This window comes from Ammospiza nelsoni, chromosome 1 (genome assembly GCF_027579445.1).
Source record: "Ammospiza nelsoni isolate bAmmNel1 chromosome 1, bAmmNel1.pri, whole genome shotgun sequence".
Classification (NCBI taxonomy): domain Eukaryota; kingdom Metazoa; phylum Chordata; class Aves; order Passeriformes; family Passerellidae; genus Ammospiza; species Ammospiza nelsoni.
The window spans coordinates 104,664,937-104,681,429 of NC_080633.1; the positions used below are offsets into that span (position 1 = coordinate 104,664,937).

The following is a 16,493-nucleotide window of genomic DNA, read 5'->3' on the forward strand; positions in this document are numbered from 1 at the left end:
ATACCCATCTGGTACAACACTGTACTTTGTGCTATGATTCTGACTGCTGAACTTGGAGAAGACAATACAGTCTCAGGACTACATTTTATTATATTGTGTCTGGCCTAAGGGGAAAAAATAGAAGTCATCACCAGGCTTGGTTTTCCCTTTCTTCATTCAGAAATGAAATGTGATAAGTGAAAGTGCTTTTCATAACGAGCACGTATATGACAGAGTGCATTGTGCATTCCTAAATTAAAAGGAAATATTTGAAACTAAAATTGTCTGCTTATGTAAATCCCTGTTGTCTGTCTTCTCTCTGTCATTTGAAAAACATTTTCAAGGCATAGGAACTCTTCCAAGAATATATTCAAAGTTATTTCATGGTTAATTGCTAACACTGCATTTTGAACCATTTGATATAGAATCACAGAATCATAGAGTGTCAAGGGCTTGGAATGGACCTTAAAGATCATCTAGCCCCCTCCCCCACTGGGACACCTCTAGTGGCACGGACACCTCCCACTACACCAGGTTGTTCAAGGCCTTACCCAAATTGGTTTTGAAGACTGCCAGGGTTGGGGCATTCACAACCTCCCTGGGCAACCTGTTCCGATGTCTAACCATCCTCGCAATAAATAATTTCTTCCCAATATCTAATTTTTCCTTTGTTCAGTTTGTAGCTTTTACTCCTTGTCCTTTCACTACAATTCCTGATGAAGGGTCCCTCTCCAGCTTCCCTGTGGCCTCCAGAGCAAAGCAACTGAGTCTAGCTGCTCTCACAAATGCCTACACCAACCAACTCCTTACTCTGTAAATAATCAATGAGGGACCAGAATGTGTTTTCATCTGGATTAAGTCATGCAAATCATGCTAATATTGTGTAAATACAAACACATCTGTAACAGTGAGTTAAAAGTGTTTCTTACCATGCATGTTGCAACACTGGTAGGGTGATTAGATGTGTGTGTTTTAAATACTTTCTTTTCTCTATTTGAATGAAAACAGGAGAATAGGCTTCAGTGTGTTTGAAATGTACAGAGCAGAAATCTCAGTGCAGTATGCAAAGGTTTCCTTTATACACCTACATGATCTTCTGGTTCAGATGCTTCACTAGAACATGAAATGAGCATTCTCCTCCTCCCAGAGCTTCTCATGGAATTTCTGTATCATTTTGGCCTCATTGCTGGGGTACCTTGATCTTCTGTGATGCACAGTGTGGATCAGAGGCACTTGCCTTCCTCTACCCAGGGGAGTATTTATTTATCTGCTGGGACTCGGCAGGCTCCATTTCCACCCACTTCAGCTCCAGGGCTGGTTCCTTCTCTTGCAAATCCCCTCAGGAAACCCAAAATGGCAATCTGCAGAGCAGCGGCAACTCAGAGCCCTCATATCTCCTCCTGGTGCCTCTTGCTGTGGTTTTTGGGAAGCAGATCCAGTAGTACTGTGCCTCCCATCCTGTGTGATATCAGTGTGATGCTGTTGTGGCTGTGCTCCCATCCTCTGGGGTGAGGCCTGGGGCAAGGGCAGCAGTGTGGGGAAAAAACATGGTGCAGCCAGTGTGAGGAACTGGCCACTTGTGGGTGCAGCACAGAAATGATGGAACATGCTTGAGGAGCTTGTTTAAGAACCTAAATAATTCACAACCCACTTCTGCCAATTAATACATCCAGTGCAGTGAGTGGAGCCAAAAGACCATTTTGTACTGGCCAAAGAGCTGCCCCAAAGTCTCAGTCCTTGGCATGTTGTACTTATTGTAGAAATTACAATGGCAAAAAGAGAAATGTAGGTAATGCAGGATAAATAAGAGATGGACTTGAACCCTCAAGGAAGAAAAAGGTATTTTCATTTACACATTACTGGTAATAGTAACTCCAAGAAAATTAATTATACATTCAGATCTTGCACATCATACATAGTCAGATTTATTCCTAAGTGGCATATTATCAAAATTTCCAGTGGCATTTCAGCTGTTCATTAAACTTTACTGTAGGACATAGTGACGATTTATTACACAGCTATAAAAGCAGCAGTAATCATTATAAATGCAAGCTTTCAATATTTCTTTCTCTAGGTTTAAATCCCTTTTATACTCTTTTTTTCCCCCACCACTACATCTAATGAAACAGAGATTGTAGCAATCAGTAAGCAAGGAGCCACCTCCTTCAACAGTAGCCAATTACCTCCTCTGGTCTATACAGGAGAGGGAAGTGTTCACGGATTGAGATAAGTAGCCCCCTGTAAAATACAGTTCTGGATTTGTGTCAAACTAGCCAGTTGCATGGTGAGAAACAAAAACAGAAATAAAAAAAAGGCAGCTGTGCTGAGGACCCACATCTGAAAAAAAAAGGGGAACATCTACTTTTAGGAGGAATTCCTTTGTTTTAAACAGAGTTGCGAAAATACTATGCAACACTAATGCACACAGAAAATTCATTTCTATACTCTTTGTGGTGGCTTTCCATGCCACTTCCATAAGTATCTTACATGATCTTTACTCGGGCTGCCACAGCAAAATCTTTGTGCTATGGATACTTGCTTTATTGGTTCCACTCTTTAAAGGGCATGTGCCTCAGCAACTGCAGATTTCTGTCTGGCAATATCTGTGCACTGAATCTTGTGATGTGCTGCAGTCTTCTTGCAAACTCAGCTAATCAGTGGGCAGCAACAAGCCCCAGGTGACGTATTTGACTAACTGGCAGCTAATCAACCTGATTTGAATTTTGCATGTCACATATTGGCAGCAAACTGTTCACATCATAATCATAAAATACGTTTTGAACCAATCTAGGAAATGCATTTCAGGCAACGCTGATCAGTTTGCAAATCTGCAGCATGGTGAAGTAGCTCACATGCATCAGAAAAATTATGTCTCCTGAATTATTAATTCATTTTTTTTTAATTCAATAACAGGCAATAATTTTTATTCCAAGAGTTACATGGTTAGTGTTAGTTACCAAAATGCAGTAAACAAACGTAACCATTAGTAACAGTTGACTTTTCACCACTTTTTCTGCCTTTTTTTGAGTTGTTTGGAGCACCACTTACTCTGATGTCTAAAGAGGTTTTGTCATGTGGAATCAAGTGGTATAAGGAGTCAAAGAGCATGGAAATGGCTGTTGTATTATACTGTATGCACAGTGAAAATGGCAAGCAAAGGCTTTCTCTTCATCCTGTGACAGGAATATCGGGTAATTAGCAGAAGTTTATGTATTTTTATTAGGAAGTAATTAGCAGCCAGAGAATATGGTATTGTAGAGATGGCTTAGGTTTTATTACAGTATTGGATGATTCAGAATTAGACCCAGTTTCTGAACTACTTAGGTGAGTGATTACACAATGGAATTGTCCTCCCAAAATGCATTGACAATTACCAGAATTGTGCATGCCACTGGGAAATTGCTGATACTAATTACCATCATTAGATACTTGAATACAAAATATCTGCAAATGCTTCAGGAATTAGACATAAAATGGATTCTCTTCTTTCAGGTCAGCTGTGCATGTATTTCTAAAGACTAGGAGACAAAGATTAAGCCTGTAATTAGGTTACAGATTTTTCTTTTATATACCTGTGAACATCTCTATGAGATTTACATTCTAAAATGGAAAATTTAGTTAATATTTTACTTAGTTTGCTTTGTGATACATGAAGAATATTTAAAACTCAAAAAATACATTGACGCCTCACCCTTTTGATACTTTATTAATTGATGAGTTCTTTCAAAAGACATATCCCCCAAATTAATTGTATTTCATACAAGTGTATTCCACTCACTTTTTGGGACTCACATCTTTGTAGAATGCCTCAGGTTGGGAAGACATCACTTAGCCAGTACATTCAGAGGATAAAGCATCTCACAGGTGGAGGATTGTTCTAGCTGACTCTTAGCACATAGGACAAGAAAATAGCAGAAGCACAAATTCCCTGGGGAACTCAGGGGGAGGGTTTTTTGTTTGGTTTTGATTTCTTGTACATCTCACCTGTCACTTGTATTGAAAAACTAGGCAAAGGTATCACTTCAGAAATACAACTGTGACCTTTAAACTTCTAATTTGACATAGTTATGTAAAGCTACTTCCTTAGCATGCATTTTGTGTTGTGGCATGTTGTGTCTTAAGCCAAGTCTAAAATAAAATTTAAAGCATATCAAACCTTATCAGGTGGCCTATGCTGTTGGAGTGATTTCCCAAGTTAAGACATAATATGAGTGTGTTTTGCATGGTTTATATGATCTGTCTGCCCTGTTGGCCCATACACCCTTGAAAGCCCCATGAGAAACAGTCCTGTTTCATGAGTGCATACTTGAGAACATGTCAGATCACATCACCAGCAACATTTTGAGATGTGGATGTTAATTTAATAAATTTAGAATCATCCAGCTGATCGAAGTATCAGGCCTGTTCTTTCTTTACACGCCTCCCCAGCAGGTTTTGATGGTTGTTGCATTCATCTCTGGTAAGGCCACAGGGCTTTCTCTGCTGCTCATCTCTGTGGCTTCTCTTACTCTTTTAAAATCAGTTTGTGAAGTCACTTCAGTGTTGTCACTTCAAAAGTCCCACTTGGGGGGGGGGGGTGCTGGAGCTGTATTTTTACACTGTACATTGTCAGTACAGTGTAAAATTTTTCTGTTCTGCTGTCAGTAAAGAAAATGAATGTGATTTTGCCATTATGCTTAGATGTGGTTTACGGAAAATGAAAAGGAAATCCTTTCCATCCTTTTCTCTTCCTACCACCAAATAGAAGGGTGGCAAAATCCAAATAAAAGTACTGACATTGCCTTTATTTTATAAATATACAAGAACTGTGTCATGACTTGTTCAAGTCATGCTGTTCCAGTGAAAAACATCTGGTTATTGTCACTCCTGGTGAGGTCACTTGGATTTGATGGAATCTCTTTTTTCTTCCCTTCTTTTTCTTTTTTCCCCACCCAAAACTCCCAGGATATCCAGTGAACACTCTCCAAAGCTCCAGATTCGGAGCCACAGTTACCTGAGGGCAGTGAGCGAAGTCTCCATCAACAGGAGCCTGGACAGCCTGGACCCCGCAGGGCTGCTGACCTCCCCCAAGTTCCGCTCCCGCAACGAGAGCTACATGAGAGCCATGAGCACCATCAGCCAGGTGGGTGACCTGCACCTGGAGAGCCACTGTCACACTGGACACTCCTTCCAATAAGAGAAACTGGATTTGGCTCACCAGCACTATCATTGAACAGGGTTCTTAAGGATCTTGTGCTTAGTACTGCCAATCAAAAATTTTTTAATACCTCAAAAAAAAGTTTGTATGCTGACTGAGGTGCTAATTTAAAATTAGGCTGTTAATAGTTGTATTCCACAATTTTAATAGAGATTTTATTTTATGCATTCTTTACTTTGTGTACCTCCAAATTTTTCACCTAAATAGTAGGAATATTACAGGATATGTATTAAGTGAAAAGATCTGTCTGTATTTTTGCCCTGAAATCCTGTAAGAGATCTTCATGCTCCTAAACAAGAAGAAAAATTAAGTTCACTGTGACAGATTCAGTTTTTGTGTTTTAATGTTATAAAATAGTCTGTCCTTGCATTCAACACGCTTGTACAGCTGAGTTCATAGGGGGCAGATCTGAAAGAAGTGCAAAAGGGCCAGCACACCACAGGGCAGAGGGCCAGTAGTTCATCTGCTACATCCTCTAGTTCCTTGGTATGATTTTTGGCTTGCTAGCTTAAGTGGATCATTTGGGTAAATCACTTGGATGAAAGAACTTCCTTACACTAGTCCAGAAGTGCAGCAGGCAGGATTTGTGGTGCCAGATACTGATCCTGGAGGATGACTGGCATACCAAGTCATCGCCATGTCAAAAAAAGTGTGCAACATCAGTGACACCAGGACTTCAGCTATGGCCATAACAAACACATCTGCTATTCAATATGGAGCTGTAGTTCCCTTTCTGCAGTCTACTATATTTAGACACTTCCGAGTATTTACCTGTGTATTTGCATAGTGCATGGGCTGATGCTCTAAAAGGAGAGTCAAGATGTATCTGGGAAGAAACAGCACAGAAATTCATGTCTCAGAGGCAACTACATGAACATTAGGTCAGGTTACTTGTTTAGCTGCACACTTAACACACAAAGCTGTCGGCCAAGGAGTGGTTATCATTTGCCAAGGTGAACAAGTATTTTAGTTTAAAATGCATTAATTCAGAGATATTTGCTTGAGGATTGGGTATGCTCTGCTAGAGTAAGATTATTCTTTTTGTTGTACTACCTACTACTCTTCCGTGCTTTTTAAAATATTTTTCTTTGAAAAAAATATTTTTTGCTCTCTGAGATTTTTCAGTTATATATACAAAGACTCCACAAAAAATTTTTCTTGGTAACATTAATGTGGAAGAGAATTTCTATCGGGGGTTTTTTCACCTTCCTAACATAGTCATATCTTCTCCTGCTAACTTGTTCTTGTACATGCTTGAAAACTAACAAAATCCTCAAGTGATGGTTTCCATCTGCATGTTTCATACAGTGATAATTATTGGGCTTTAATGCCAAGCTCAGGGCTCAATGCTCAGTTTAGAAACATGAGCATCCATTAATAATTAAGCCAAGGTAAATGGTTTCCAGATTCTTAAGACCTGTAGGAAGTTTTTGAATGCTCTTTAACCACCATGAGCACAAGTCTTTGTCACCACCTAGTGTCTGCTGCACAAAGGGTCTAAGGATTCCTTTGCATCTGCTCTCAGCCAGAAATTTAGTTCTACAGACATTTTTTCCCAGCAGCAAAGCTGGTTCCCTTACCAACCTCCCCTTCCTGTGTTTGTTACCCTGCAGCTTTCCGGGCACTCAGGTTTTGTCAGTGTGATTGCCTGTGGGTTGCATTGATAATGTACAGGGGTTAAGCTGACCCTTCTTGTTTTTTCCTCACCACACAATGAAAGTGTGAATTTTGTTTTACATGTAATGATCACAATGGCCAAACATTCAACCTCTGCCGTGGGCTCTTGGTCACATAAAACAGACACTGCTATGAGGCCTCCAGGCTTCCCACCAGTTTCAGAAGAGCCAAGAGCCCAAACTCTGCTGAATCTTTGCCAACACCTCTGTCTCCCTTTTTTATACATTATTTTTCCCCCTCACCATTGCTGCTATGGGATGTCCCATTTATCTTTCTTCACGTGCAAAGGGATCCTCTAACAGGTGCTGGCCATTGTGTCACCATAGCTTGAGAGTGTTCTAATGACTCCACATGACATTTGCTGCTAATTTTTCTTTATCAGAAAGAATTCCTGGGTTAGGCTGCCCTGCTCTCTGTCTGTGCCACCTTATCTCTGTCCTTTGGCTGAAACAGTTTCTCCAAGCACAGGCTTTTTACGAGAACAGGCAGTCAGAGTAAATAGCTATGTTTGCAAGCTACAGACAACTATGTGCATTTCACCTAAATCAAAATGGATTTCTGCTCTGGAAAATTTCCACTCTGTCTCATTTCTCCCCCCTTTCCTAAAAATAAGTAAATTCGTTTACTTAATGCAAATCCCTACGACAATAGGTGTCTCTTAATGCTCTACCATGTACGTTTGATAAGGAGGTTAACACAGCTACTCGCTGTAGTATTCTCCAATTCCAAATTAGCAATACAAAGGATAACCCTAAACTTACTCCAACTAATATTAATAAAATTACAATGGGATGACACAACTTATTAAAGATCCCATTTGCATTTGGTGACCACCCAAAGATCACATCCCACCAGTGATGATCCACATTTTGTTTTATTCTTTGCAGAACTCTGGTTATTTCTCTTGTATCCTGTTGCACAGTAATTAGGGTTTGTGTGGAACATCCACGCACGGGCTGCACTGACGCTGCCGGGTGTCTGTCTGCAGGTGAGTGAGATGGAGGTGAACGGGCAGTTCGAGTCGGTCTGTGAGTCGGTGTTCAGCGAGCTGGAGTCCCAGGCCGTGGAGGCGCTGGACCTGCCCATGCCGGGCTGCTTCCGCATGCGGAGCCACAGCTACGTGCGGGCCATCGAGAAGGGCTGCTCGCAGGACGACGAGTGCATATCGCTGCGCTCCTCGTCTCCCCCGCGCACCACCACCACCGTGAGGACCATCCAGAGCAGTACTGGTGAGTAACACAGGGAAATCCAGAGGGGGTGGCAAGGGAAGATACTTCCAGTGCATTTCCATCAGATCAAGCTTTTCTCTGCCAGATGCCAAGCCCTTAACAGAGCCTTGTGTTTCACCAGGGAGCTGGACAGACTAATCAGCCTCAAACCACACACAGACCAAGGCTGATGCCTTTGATATGGTTCCTTCTGTGTCCAAGCAAATTTATTCTGAGCTAAAAGCAGAGAGAAGGGAATTCCAAGGTCATTTCTCATCTTACTGTCCTCCCCAAAAGAGCAATCACAATTTGGCAAGGCTGAGCAAAGAATGCTCTGGGTTGGCAGTTCTGCTGGCTGTGACCAGCAGAGAAGGGTCCCTCTGATGAGATCTACAAAGCTGAAATGAGTGTATAAATTACTGGATGTGGTTTTTACTGGCTTGAAAAGACTGTTCCAGCTCTCTAGGCTCCATCTAAGATGTGAGAATGAAGAAAAGAAAGAAGAAGCAGTCTGCAGGTCAAAACATGCATGTTCACATTTTGCTGTTACATTCTTTCTGCAGTTCAAACTATTCAAGCCTTGCTAGAGGAAGAGGTTTCAGTGTAAACATGAGACTTCTAACCTTCCTTTTAATGTTTGAGGTTGCTTTTCTTTTGGAAATAACCATGATGAATGTCAGATTTTGTCACCAAAATTGTGCTTAAGGGGAAGAAAAACCAAGTAAAACCAAATTCCAAATCTGCCTCTCTCATTCAGGAAAGCAAGAGGCAGGAGCCATTACATGTGTGTGCTCTTCCCTGTGGCAGGATGAGAGAGAGCCTCTTTCTTTTGACCTCTGTGCAACCATTCCACTGTTTTACACAAGCTTCATTTACTATTCATATACTGTTCATATACTAATCATGTTCTTGACTAATATTGACTATTATACGTATTTCACTGTACCTGCTCTTTTGCTGTATTTTTTCATTTATGTTTTCTGTAAACTTTTGTCCTTCTGTGTGTTATCTCACAGGTGCAGTTGTTTATGCCTTGTAAGTCTTTTTTAAAGCTGCTTGTCAATTGTTCTATGTCATCAAAGAACACTTTAAATCCTTTTACCAAAAATGTTCAGCTAAATTAAAGATTTTTCTAAAAGTAGCCAGTTTAAGTACTGTTGGAAATATATTGGCAGTACATCACAAACATCAAAGCATTTTTAACAAATGCTGCAGAGAAGTTCTCATCTAAATCACTAAAGAAATAGTATTCACATGACAGCATTTCTGCTATAGAAATAGCCCTTGTGAGCACACGGGGTTTGCATCAAACCACAAAGACAGGATTTGCATAAGGTGTGTGCTACTTCATTGTGTGGTATTAGTTTGTGTCAAACATATTCTGAGGCAAAAGCTGAAGGATGGGAGTTTTCAGGGATTTTTCAGTGTGCACTCATCTTTGTTAAATCGTCTTGGGTTGATCCCAAAGAGGGTTTTCTATTCTGTGAGAATGGCTTTGGTAACACTTTTGCTTTATAAAAATATTAATACAGAAGAGAATAACTATTTTTCATTATCTCTATGTAAGAGGTTGTTTCTGTTGCTTAGGAAAATGATGCCCGTGTTTGGGGATGGTGGTGGATAAATGGAAAAGGTTGGCTGTGTGTGCCAGCCAAAAATGCTGGAAAACATGAAAGAGGAAAATCTGTACTGTAAACTATGTCTTGTTTATGGTCCCTTTTTTGTAGTGAAACCATAGAGGCCTGATCTTTTCTCTGGGTAGCTGGCTTTATTTAAAAAATCATATGAACAAAACTGTGATATTGAAAAACATAATCCAGTGAGTATGTCTTGAGTTATTGCTTCTGTAGTCAGGGTGTTAAAAGCAGAGAGGAATAATTTGCAGTGCTCTCTTTGGACGTACATACAAGCATTTAAAGATTGCTGTGGATGCCTGTTTTCTGCTGTGGGAATTTTACTGAGTTATCTTTTTCATTTTCTAATTCTTGGGCTCCAAGGGCCCATCCCTTCAACTGGTAGCCTTTCAGATAACTTGTCTCTTTTAGTACCTGACTTACATACCACTATCTGCTTGATTGGTATTAGAATTGAATTAATTATATTCAAAATCATCTATATTGACTACCTTGGTGTTGCCTGTGCCTGGCTCACAGAAGAGAAACGTGAAAGGCAATGTTGATGGTTTCTATTTATGTCTACTTCAATAAAATGGGAAATGGAACAACAACTAGGCAGACATGAAGAAAGGAGTACAGTATCTCAGGTTTATCTCTACTGAGGTGATGTTGCATATGTTTTTGTGGAGACATGGGAGCAGTTACGATCTAAAAATGGTTTTAACATCCCCAAATAACAGTCCTACTGCCCCTAAAGCATCCCTGCCTGTTCAACCAAGAAAGATTCCTTTCATCAACATTAGTGATACCCTCAAGAACATGGCTTTTAATTCACTAATACCAAAGCTGTGATCATACACTGATATCGAGAATCTCTTTGCCAGCTGAAAGTCCAGGGAAATGCCAGCTTGATGGTGGAAAAGACAGGAGAGCTGTCGGTTTACTGGATTCAAAATTGTTCCTCTAGAGCAATGATCCACAGCTTTCCAGGGCATCTGGATAAAGCAAGAACTATGGACAAAAATCACACTTTGCCTGTTAGCCTTTGCTGTTGGGGTGGCAGCCTCAGGTTTTCATTTCCTTTCACCACACAGCGTTGGCAGTTTAGTTCTGCAATCAGGAACTGCAGTTGTAACTCAGTTCCTGAGGATGTGCCCAGTCTGACTACAAATCTGTGCACTGACTGTGGCACAGAGCTCAGCTGAGGGTGGCTGCCCACCTGGTGGCCTCTGCAGCCTGCACTGACCTTATGCTGCTGTGGGGACACTGAGGGGTGGCTGCAGCTCGATGAAACTAAGCCCAAGTGTAAAAATGGAGGTGGAGGCACAGACCTGATGTCACCAAAGGGGTGAAATGTTACACTATGAGTGGGGAGGAAAATCTTAACCTCACCAAAGTCTGCTACCAAATTTCCTCCTAATGTCCAACCTAAACCTTCTTGGGCACAGTTTAGGACTTAGTCCTCTCATGCTGTCACAGTTTGCCTGGGAGAAGGAGTCAATCCCCACGTGTGAGTCAGCACATACAGGTAATGATGGCAACCACCCAACCACAGCTGAAATGCAAAGAGTAGGGTTATTTCATTACCTCACCCACATGGCTGGGCAGCAGAGACACACTGGGACACACTCTCTTGGGCTTAGTTCATCCTAGTGAAAAGGCACAAGGCTCCATTAGGTTCAGTTCATCCTAGCACACAGTGGGGGGGAACCGCTGCCTGCCCCAGGCATCAAGGGCCTTGCACATGTGCAATTTATCACAAGGCTGTGCTTTTGTGATATTTCACTTCCAGCAGAAGGCTCAAGCATATCTGTGTGTGTTGTCTCTACATGGGAATTCTACTTCTCAAAACCAGCAGAGGATGAACAACACTGGGCATAATAAATGGACACTCATTCCCACTCTGACATTCTTAGCATTCCCAGCTGCAAGGTCACTTTGAGAAAAACTATTCCCTCCTTGCCAAATCTTCCAGTTTTAACCCTTTCCTCCTGTCCTGGTTTAGGACAAATTAGGGGAAATCTCCAAAAGGGAGCCCCCCAAAAACAAAACAAACCTCCAACCACCCCTCCCCCAACACCGGGTTCGGGAAGGAATTTCTCGGAGGAGCAAAGTGGAAAACAAAACCTATTTATTTACAAGTAACAAAAGAACACTCCCCAACACAAGAAAAGAAAAGAAAACAGAAAAAACAGACTGTGTGTTGAGAGGGCGCGGCGCTTCTCTGCAAGCTTCGGATGTCCTGGACGTCTTCAGGTCACGTCCGGAGCCGGTCCAGTATCTTCAGGAGAGGGTAAGAAAGAGGGAGCAAGAGAAAAGGAAAAAAACAGCACAAAAAAGCAGAAAGCAAGCAAGCAAAGCGGCTAGCCAAGCCAAGCAGCAAAAGCCAAAAGCAAAAAGGCCTGGTCAAACACTCCCCCCTCTCTTCCCCGCCCCGCCGCAGCAAGACGGCCGGGGGGGGGGGGAAGAGAGAAAAGGCACAGCTGCCAGACACAACACACGATATTGGGATAAAGGCTGTCAACCCACGACACTCCACCCCTTATCCCATATCGTGAATATACAATAAAAACTTTCATTTCACTTACTCACACCTTTGACACTTACGCATTCCTCTCATCTTACTTGCTCAGACCTTTGACACTTACAGTTTCCTTCTGTCTCACATTCAACAAACAATGACATTCATATATGAATCTCATCCCACAATCAGGTCTCCCTGAGGTACACACCGTGTTGTTCCATCTTTCTGCATTATCCACCATGTATAACCTGGTCCTTGAGCAAAGACAATCCCATGGATGGGTTTGTCTGTACTCGAGGCAGGGTTGATCCATACTGTCTTTCCCAACAAACCTCTGACATGGGCCACTGGGGCTTTATCCCCATCTACTATATTAAGGAGCTCAGACTGAGCAGGACCCGCTCGGTTGGTGGAACCTCGAGTGTTAACTAACCAGGTAGCCTTTGCCAAATGCTGCTCCCAGTTTTTAAAAGACCCCCCACCCAATGCTTTTAAGGTGGTTTTTAACAATCCATTATACCTTTCCACTTTCCCTGCAGCTGGTGCATGATAGGGGATATGGTATATCCACTCGATGCCATGTTCCCTAGCCCAAGTATTAATAAGATTGTTTTTAAAATGAGTTCCATTATCCGACTCAATTCTCTCGGGAGTACCGTGCCTCCAAAGGACCTGCTTTTCAAGGCCCAAGATAGTGTTACGGGCTGTGGCATGAGACACAGGGTAGGTTTCCAACCATCCCGTGGTGGCTTCTACCATGGTTAGTACATAGCGCTTGCCCTGGCGGGTTTGAGGCAGTGTGATGTAATCAATCTGCCAGGCCTCCCCGTATTTGTACTTAGACCACCGCCCCCCATACCAGAGGGGCTTCACCCGCTTGGCCTGCTTGATGGCAGCGCACGTCTCACAGTCACGAATAACCTGAGAGATACTGTCCATGGTTAGATCCACCCCTCGGTCTCGTGCCCACTTATAGGTGGCATCTCTACCCTGGTGGCCTGAGGCATCATGGGCCCATCGTGCTAAGAATAACTCTCCCTTATGCTCCCAGTCGAGATCTATCTTCAACTCCCCTATCTTTGCAGCCTGATGTACTTGCTGGTTGTTTTGCTGCTCTTCATTAGCTCTACTTCTGGGGACATGGGCATCTACATGGCGAATCTTCACAGGTAACTTCTCTACCCGAGTAGCGATATCTTTCCACTCTTCCGCAGCCCAAATTGGTTTTCCTCTTCGCTGCCAGTTCGCCTCTTTCCATCTCTTCAGCCATCCCCATAGAGCATTGGCTGCCATCCAGGAATCGGTATACAAATAGAGCCTTGGCCACCTCTCTCTCTCTGCAATACCTAGGGCCAGTTGAATAGCTTTGATTTCAGCAAATTGACTGGATTCACCCTCTCCTTCAGTAGCCTCTGCAACCCGTCGAGTGGGACTCCACACAGCTGCTTTCCACCTCCGTTTCATCCCTATGACACGACAAGAACCATCGGTGAATAGAGCATAGCGTGTTTCTTCTACTGGTAACTGATTGTATGGCGGAGCTTCCTCAACCCGGGTCACTGGCTCTTGTTCCTCATCTGCGACACTAAAGCTTTCACCTTCAGGCCAATTTGTAATTATCTCCAGGATCCCAGGGCGATTTAACTTCCCAATTCGAGCGCGCTGCGTAATGAGGGCAATCCACTTACTCCAAGTAGCACTGGTGGCATGGTGGGTAGAGGGAACCTTTCCTCTGAACATCCATCCCAACACCGGTAGTCGGGGTGCCAAAAAGAGTTGTGCCTCTGTACCAATCACCTCCGAGGCGGCTTGGACTCCTTCATAGGCGGCCAAGATTTTCTTTTCTGTTGGAGTATAGTTATCTTCAGACCCCCTGTAGCTCCGACTCCAAAATCCCAATGGTCGGCCTCGGGTCTCGCCAGGTACCTTCTGCCAAAGGCTCCAGGACAGACCATGGCTCCCGGCTGCAGAGTAGAGCACGTTCTTCACATCTGGTCCCGTCCTGACTGGACCAAGGGCTACAGCATGAGCGATCTCCTGCTTGATTTGGACAAAAGCTTGCTGCTGCTCAGGGCCCCAATGGAAGTCGTTCTTCTTGCGGGTAACCAGATAAAGGGGTCTCACAATCTGACTATACTCAGGGATGTGCATCCTCCAGAAACCTATAGCGCCTAAGAAAGCTTGTGTTTCCTTTTTATCAGTTGGTGGGGACATGGCAGTGATTTTATTAATAACATCCACAGGAATCTGACGCCGTCCATCTTGCCACTTCACCCCCAAGAACTGAATTTCTCGGGCAGGTCCCTTGACTTTGCTCTTCTTAATGGCAAATCCAGCTTCCAAGAGAATATGAATTATCTTCTCTCCTTTCTCGAACACTTCTATTGCCGTGCTCCCCCAAACAATGATATCATCAATATATTGCAGATGTTCTGGAGCCTCACCCTCTTCTAGTGCAGCCTGGATCAGTCCATGACAGATGGTAGGACTGTGTTTCCACCCTTGGGGCAGTCGGTTCCAGGTATACTGCACTCCCCTCCATGTAAAAGCAAACTGAGGCCTGCATTCTGCTGCCAGAGGGATGGAGAAAAACGCGTTAGCAATATCGATGGTCGCATACCACTTTGCTGCCTTAGACTCCAGCTCGTACTGCAGTTCCAGTATGTCCGGTACAGCCGCACTCAGTGGTGGAGTCACTTCATTCAAGGCACAATAGTCCACAGTCAGTCTCCATTCTCCGTCAGATTTTCGCACAGGCCAGATAGGGCTGTTAAAGGGTGAGTGGGTTTTACTGACCACCCCTTGGCTCTCCAGCTCTCGGATCATTTTGTGGATGGGGATCACGGCATCTCGATTCGTCCGGTACTGCCTGCGGTGCACTGTTGAGGTGGCAATTGGCACTCGCTGCTCCTCTACCTTCAAGAGTCCTACTGCAGATGGGTTCTCTGATAGTCCAGACAAGGTGTTCAATTGTTTAATACCCTCTATCTCCACTGCAGCTATTCCAAAAGCCCACCTGAATCCCTTAGGATCTTTGTAATAGCCATTCCGGAGGAAGTCTATGCCCAAAATACACGGAGCCTCTGGACCAGTCACAATCGGGTGTTCCTGCCATTCCTTCCCAGTCAAGCTCACCTCAGCTTCCAACAAAGTCAACTGTTGTGATCCTCCCGTCACTCCAGCAATGGAAACAGGTTCTGTCCCCACGTGTTCCGATGGCATTAAGGTACACTGTGATCCAGTGTCAACCAACGCTTCATAGTCTTGTGGCTCTGATGTGCCAGGCCATCTGATCCACACCTTCCAAAAAACCCGGTTCTCCCGTGCCTCTTCCTGGCTGGAGGCAGGGCCCCTCTAAGCCAGATTGTCCTTCTTTCCTTGGGCATATGCCTTAGAAGTTCCTTCAAGGGGATCGGACATGTCATCGTCATCATTATACTTAACATCTCGGCTACGAGCGACCGGAGCTGCTATCCTTTTGGTGATACTTTCTCTTTTCTTCAAATCACGCACCCGTTGTGCCAAAGCAGCGGTGGGTTTTCCATCCCATCTCCTCATGTCTTCTCCAGACTCACGCAGAAAAGCCCATAACTCAGTCCGTGGGGTGTACCTTCTCTCCCCATCAAAGGAGCGCCAGCGTTGGACACCAGGACCTCTAATTTGTACAGCTGAGATTTGAATAAGGTCCTCCTTAATCTCTTCCCGGAGTTTCTTATGATTCTCCTCAATTTTATCCTCTAGTTTCTGCAGTCGGGTTTCCACTGCTGCAATTCTGGCATGAGTTGGGCCATGCACAGCATCTGCATACGCTCGAAGCTTCTTTGCCATATCGAGCACAGTCTCATATGTATCATCCCGCTTCATTATTGCTAGGGCAGAAGCGTATTCAGGTGGCCCAAGTCGCACGAGTTTCCTCCACATTACAGGTGTGCATGGTACCAGGTCCAGATTTCTAGTTGTTGTGTCATCTGAGAAAATGAGCTCTGCCACCGCCATCTCTCTCAGGCGTTGGATCCCCTGTTCTATGGTCTTCCACCGTGTCTGCTGCATATAGAGATCATCCGTACACAGGTATCGTTCTGCTACGCTTCTTAGGACCCGTTCCCAGAGGCTGTGAGGGTTAGCCCCCCTCATCATACCTTGATCGATGACAGGATCATGTGACAGGGATCCCAAATGCCTCGCTTCAGTACCATCCAAAATTGTAACCTCCCCTGCAGCATCCCAAAGGCGGACTAACCAACTAATTATAGATTCGTCAGGTTGTCGTCTGTAATCCTTTCTTAGGCCTC

General features: G+C 43.7%; 1 protein-coding gene across 2 annotated transcripts in view; it reads left to right on the forward strand.

The window, feature by feature from the left end:
* DLGAP1 (DLG associated protein 1) overlaps positions 1 to 16,493 on the forward strand; it is a 142,845-nt gene that overhangs the window by 37,998 nt on the left and 88,354 nt on the right. For both annotated transcript variants that reach the window (XM_059476252.1, XM_059476259.1), the window contains exons 3-4: positions 4,924 to 5,101; positions 7,842 to 8,082. In XM_059476252.1, coding sequence (XP_059332235.1) covers positions 4,924 to 5,101; positions 7,842 to 8,082 — 419 coding nt within the window. The remainder of the gene's footprint in view (positions 1 to 4,923; positions 5,102 to 7,841; positions 8,083 to 16,493) is intronic.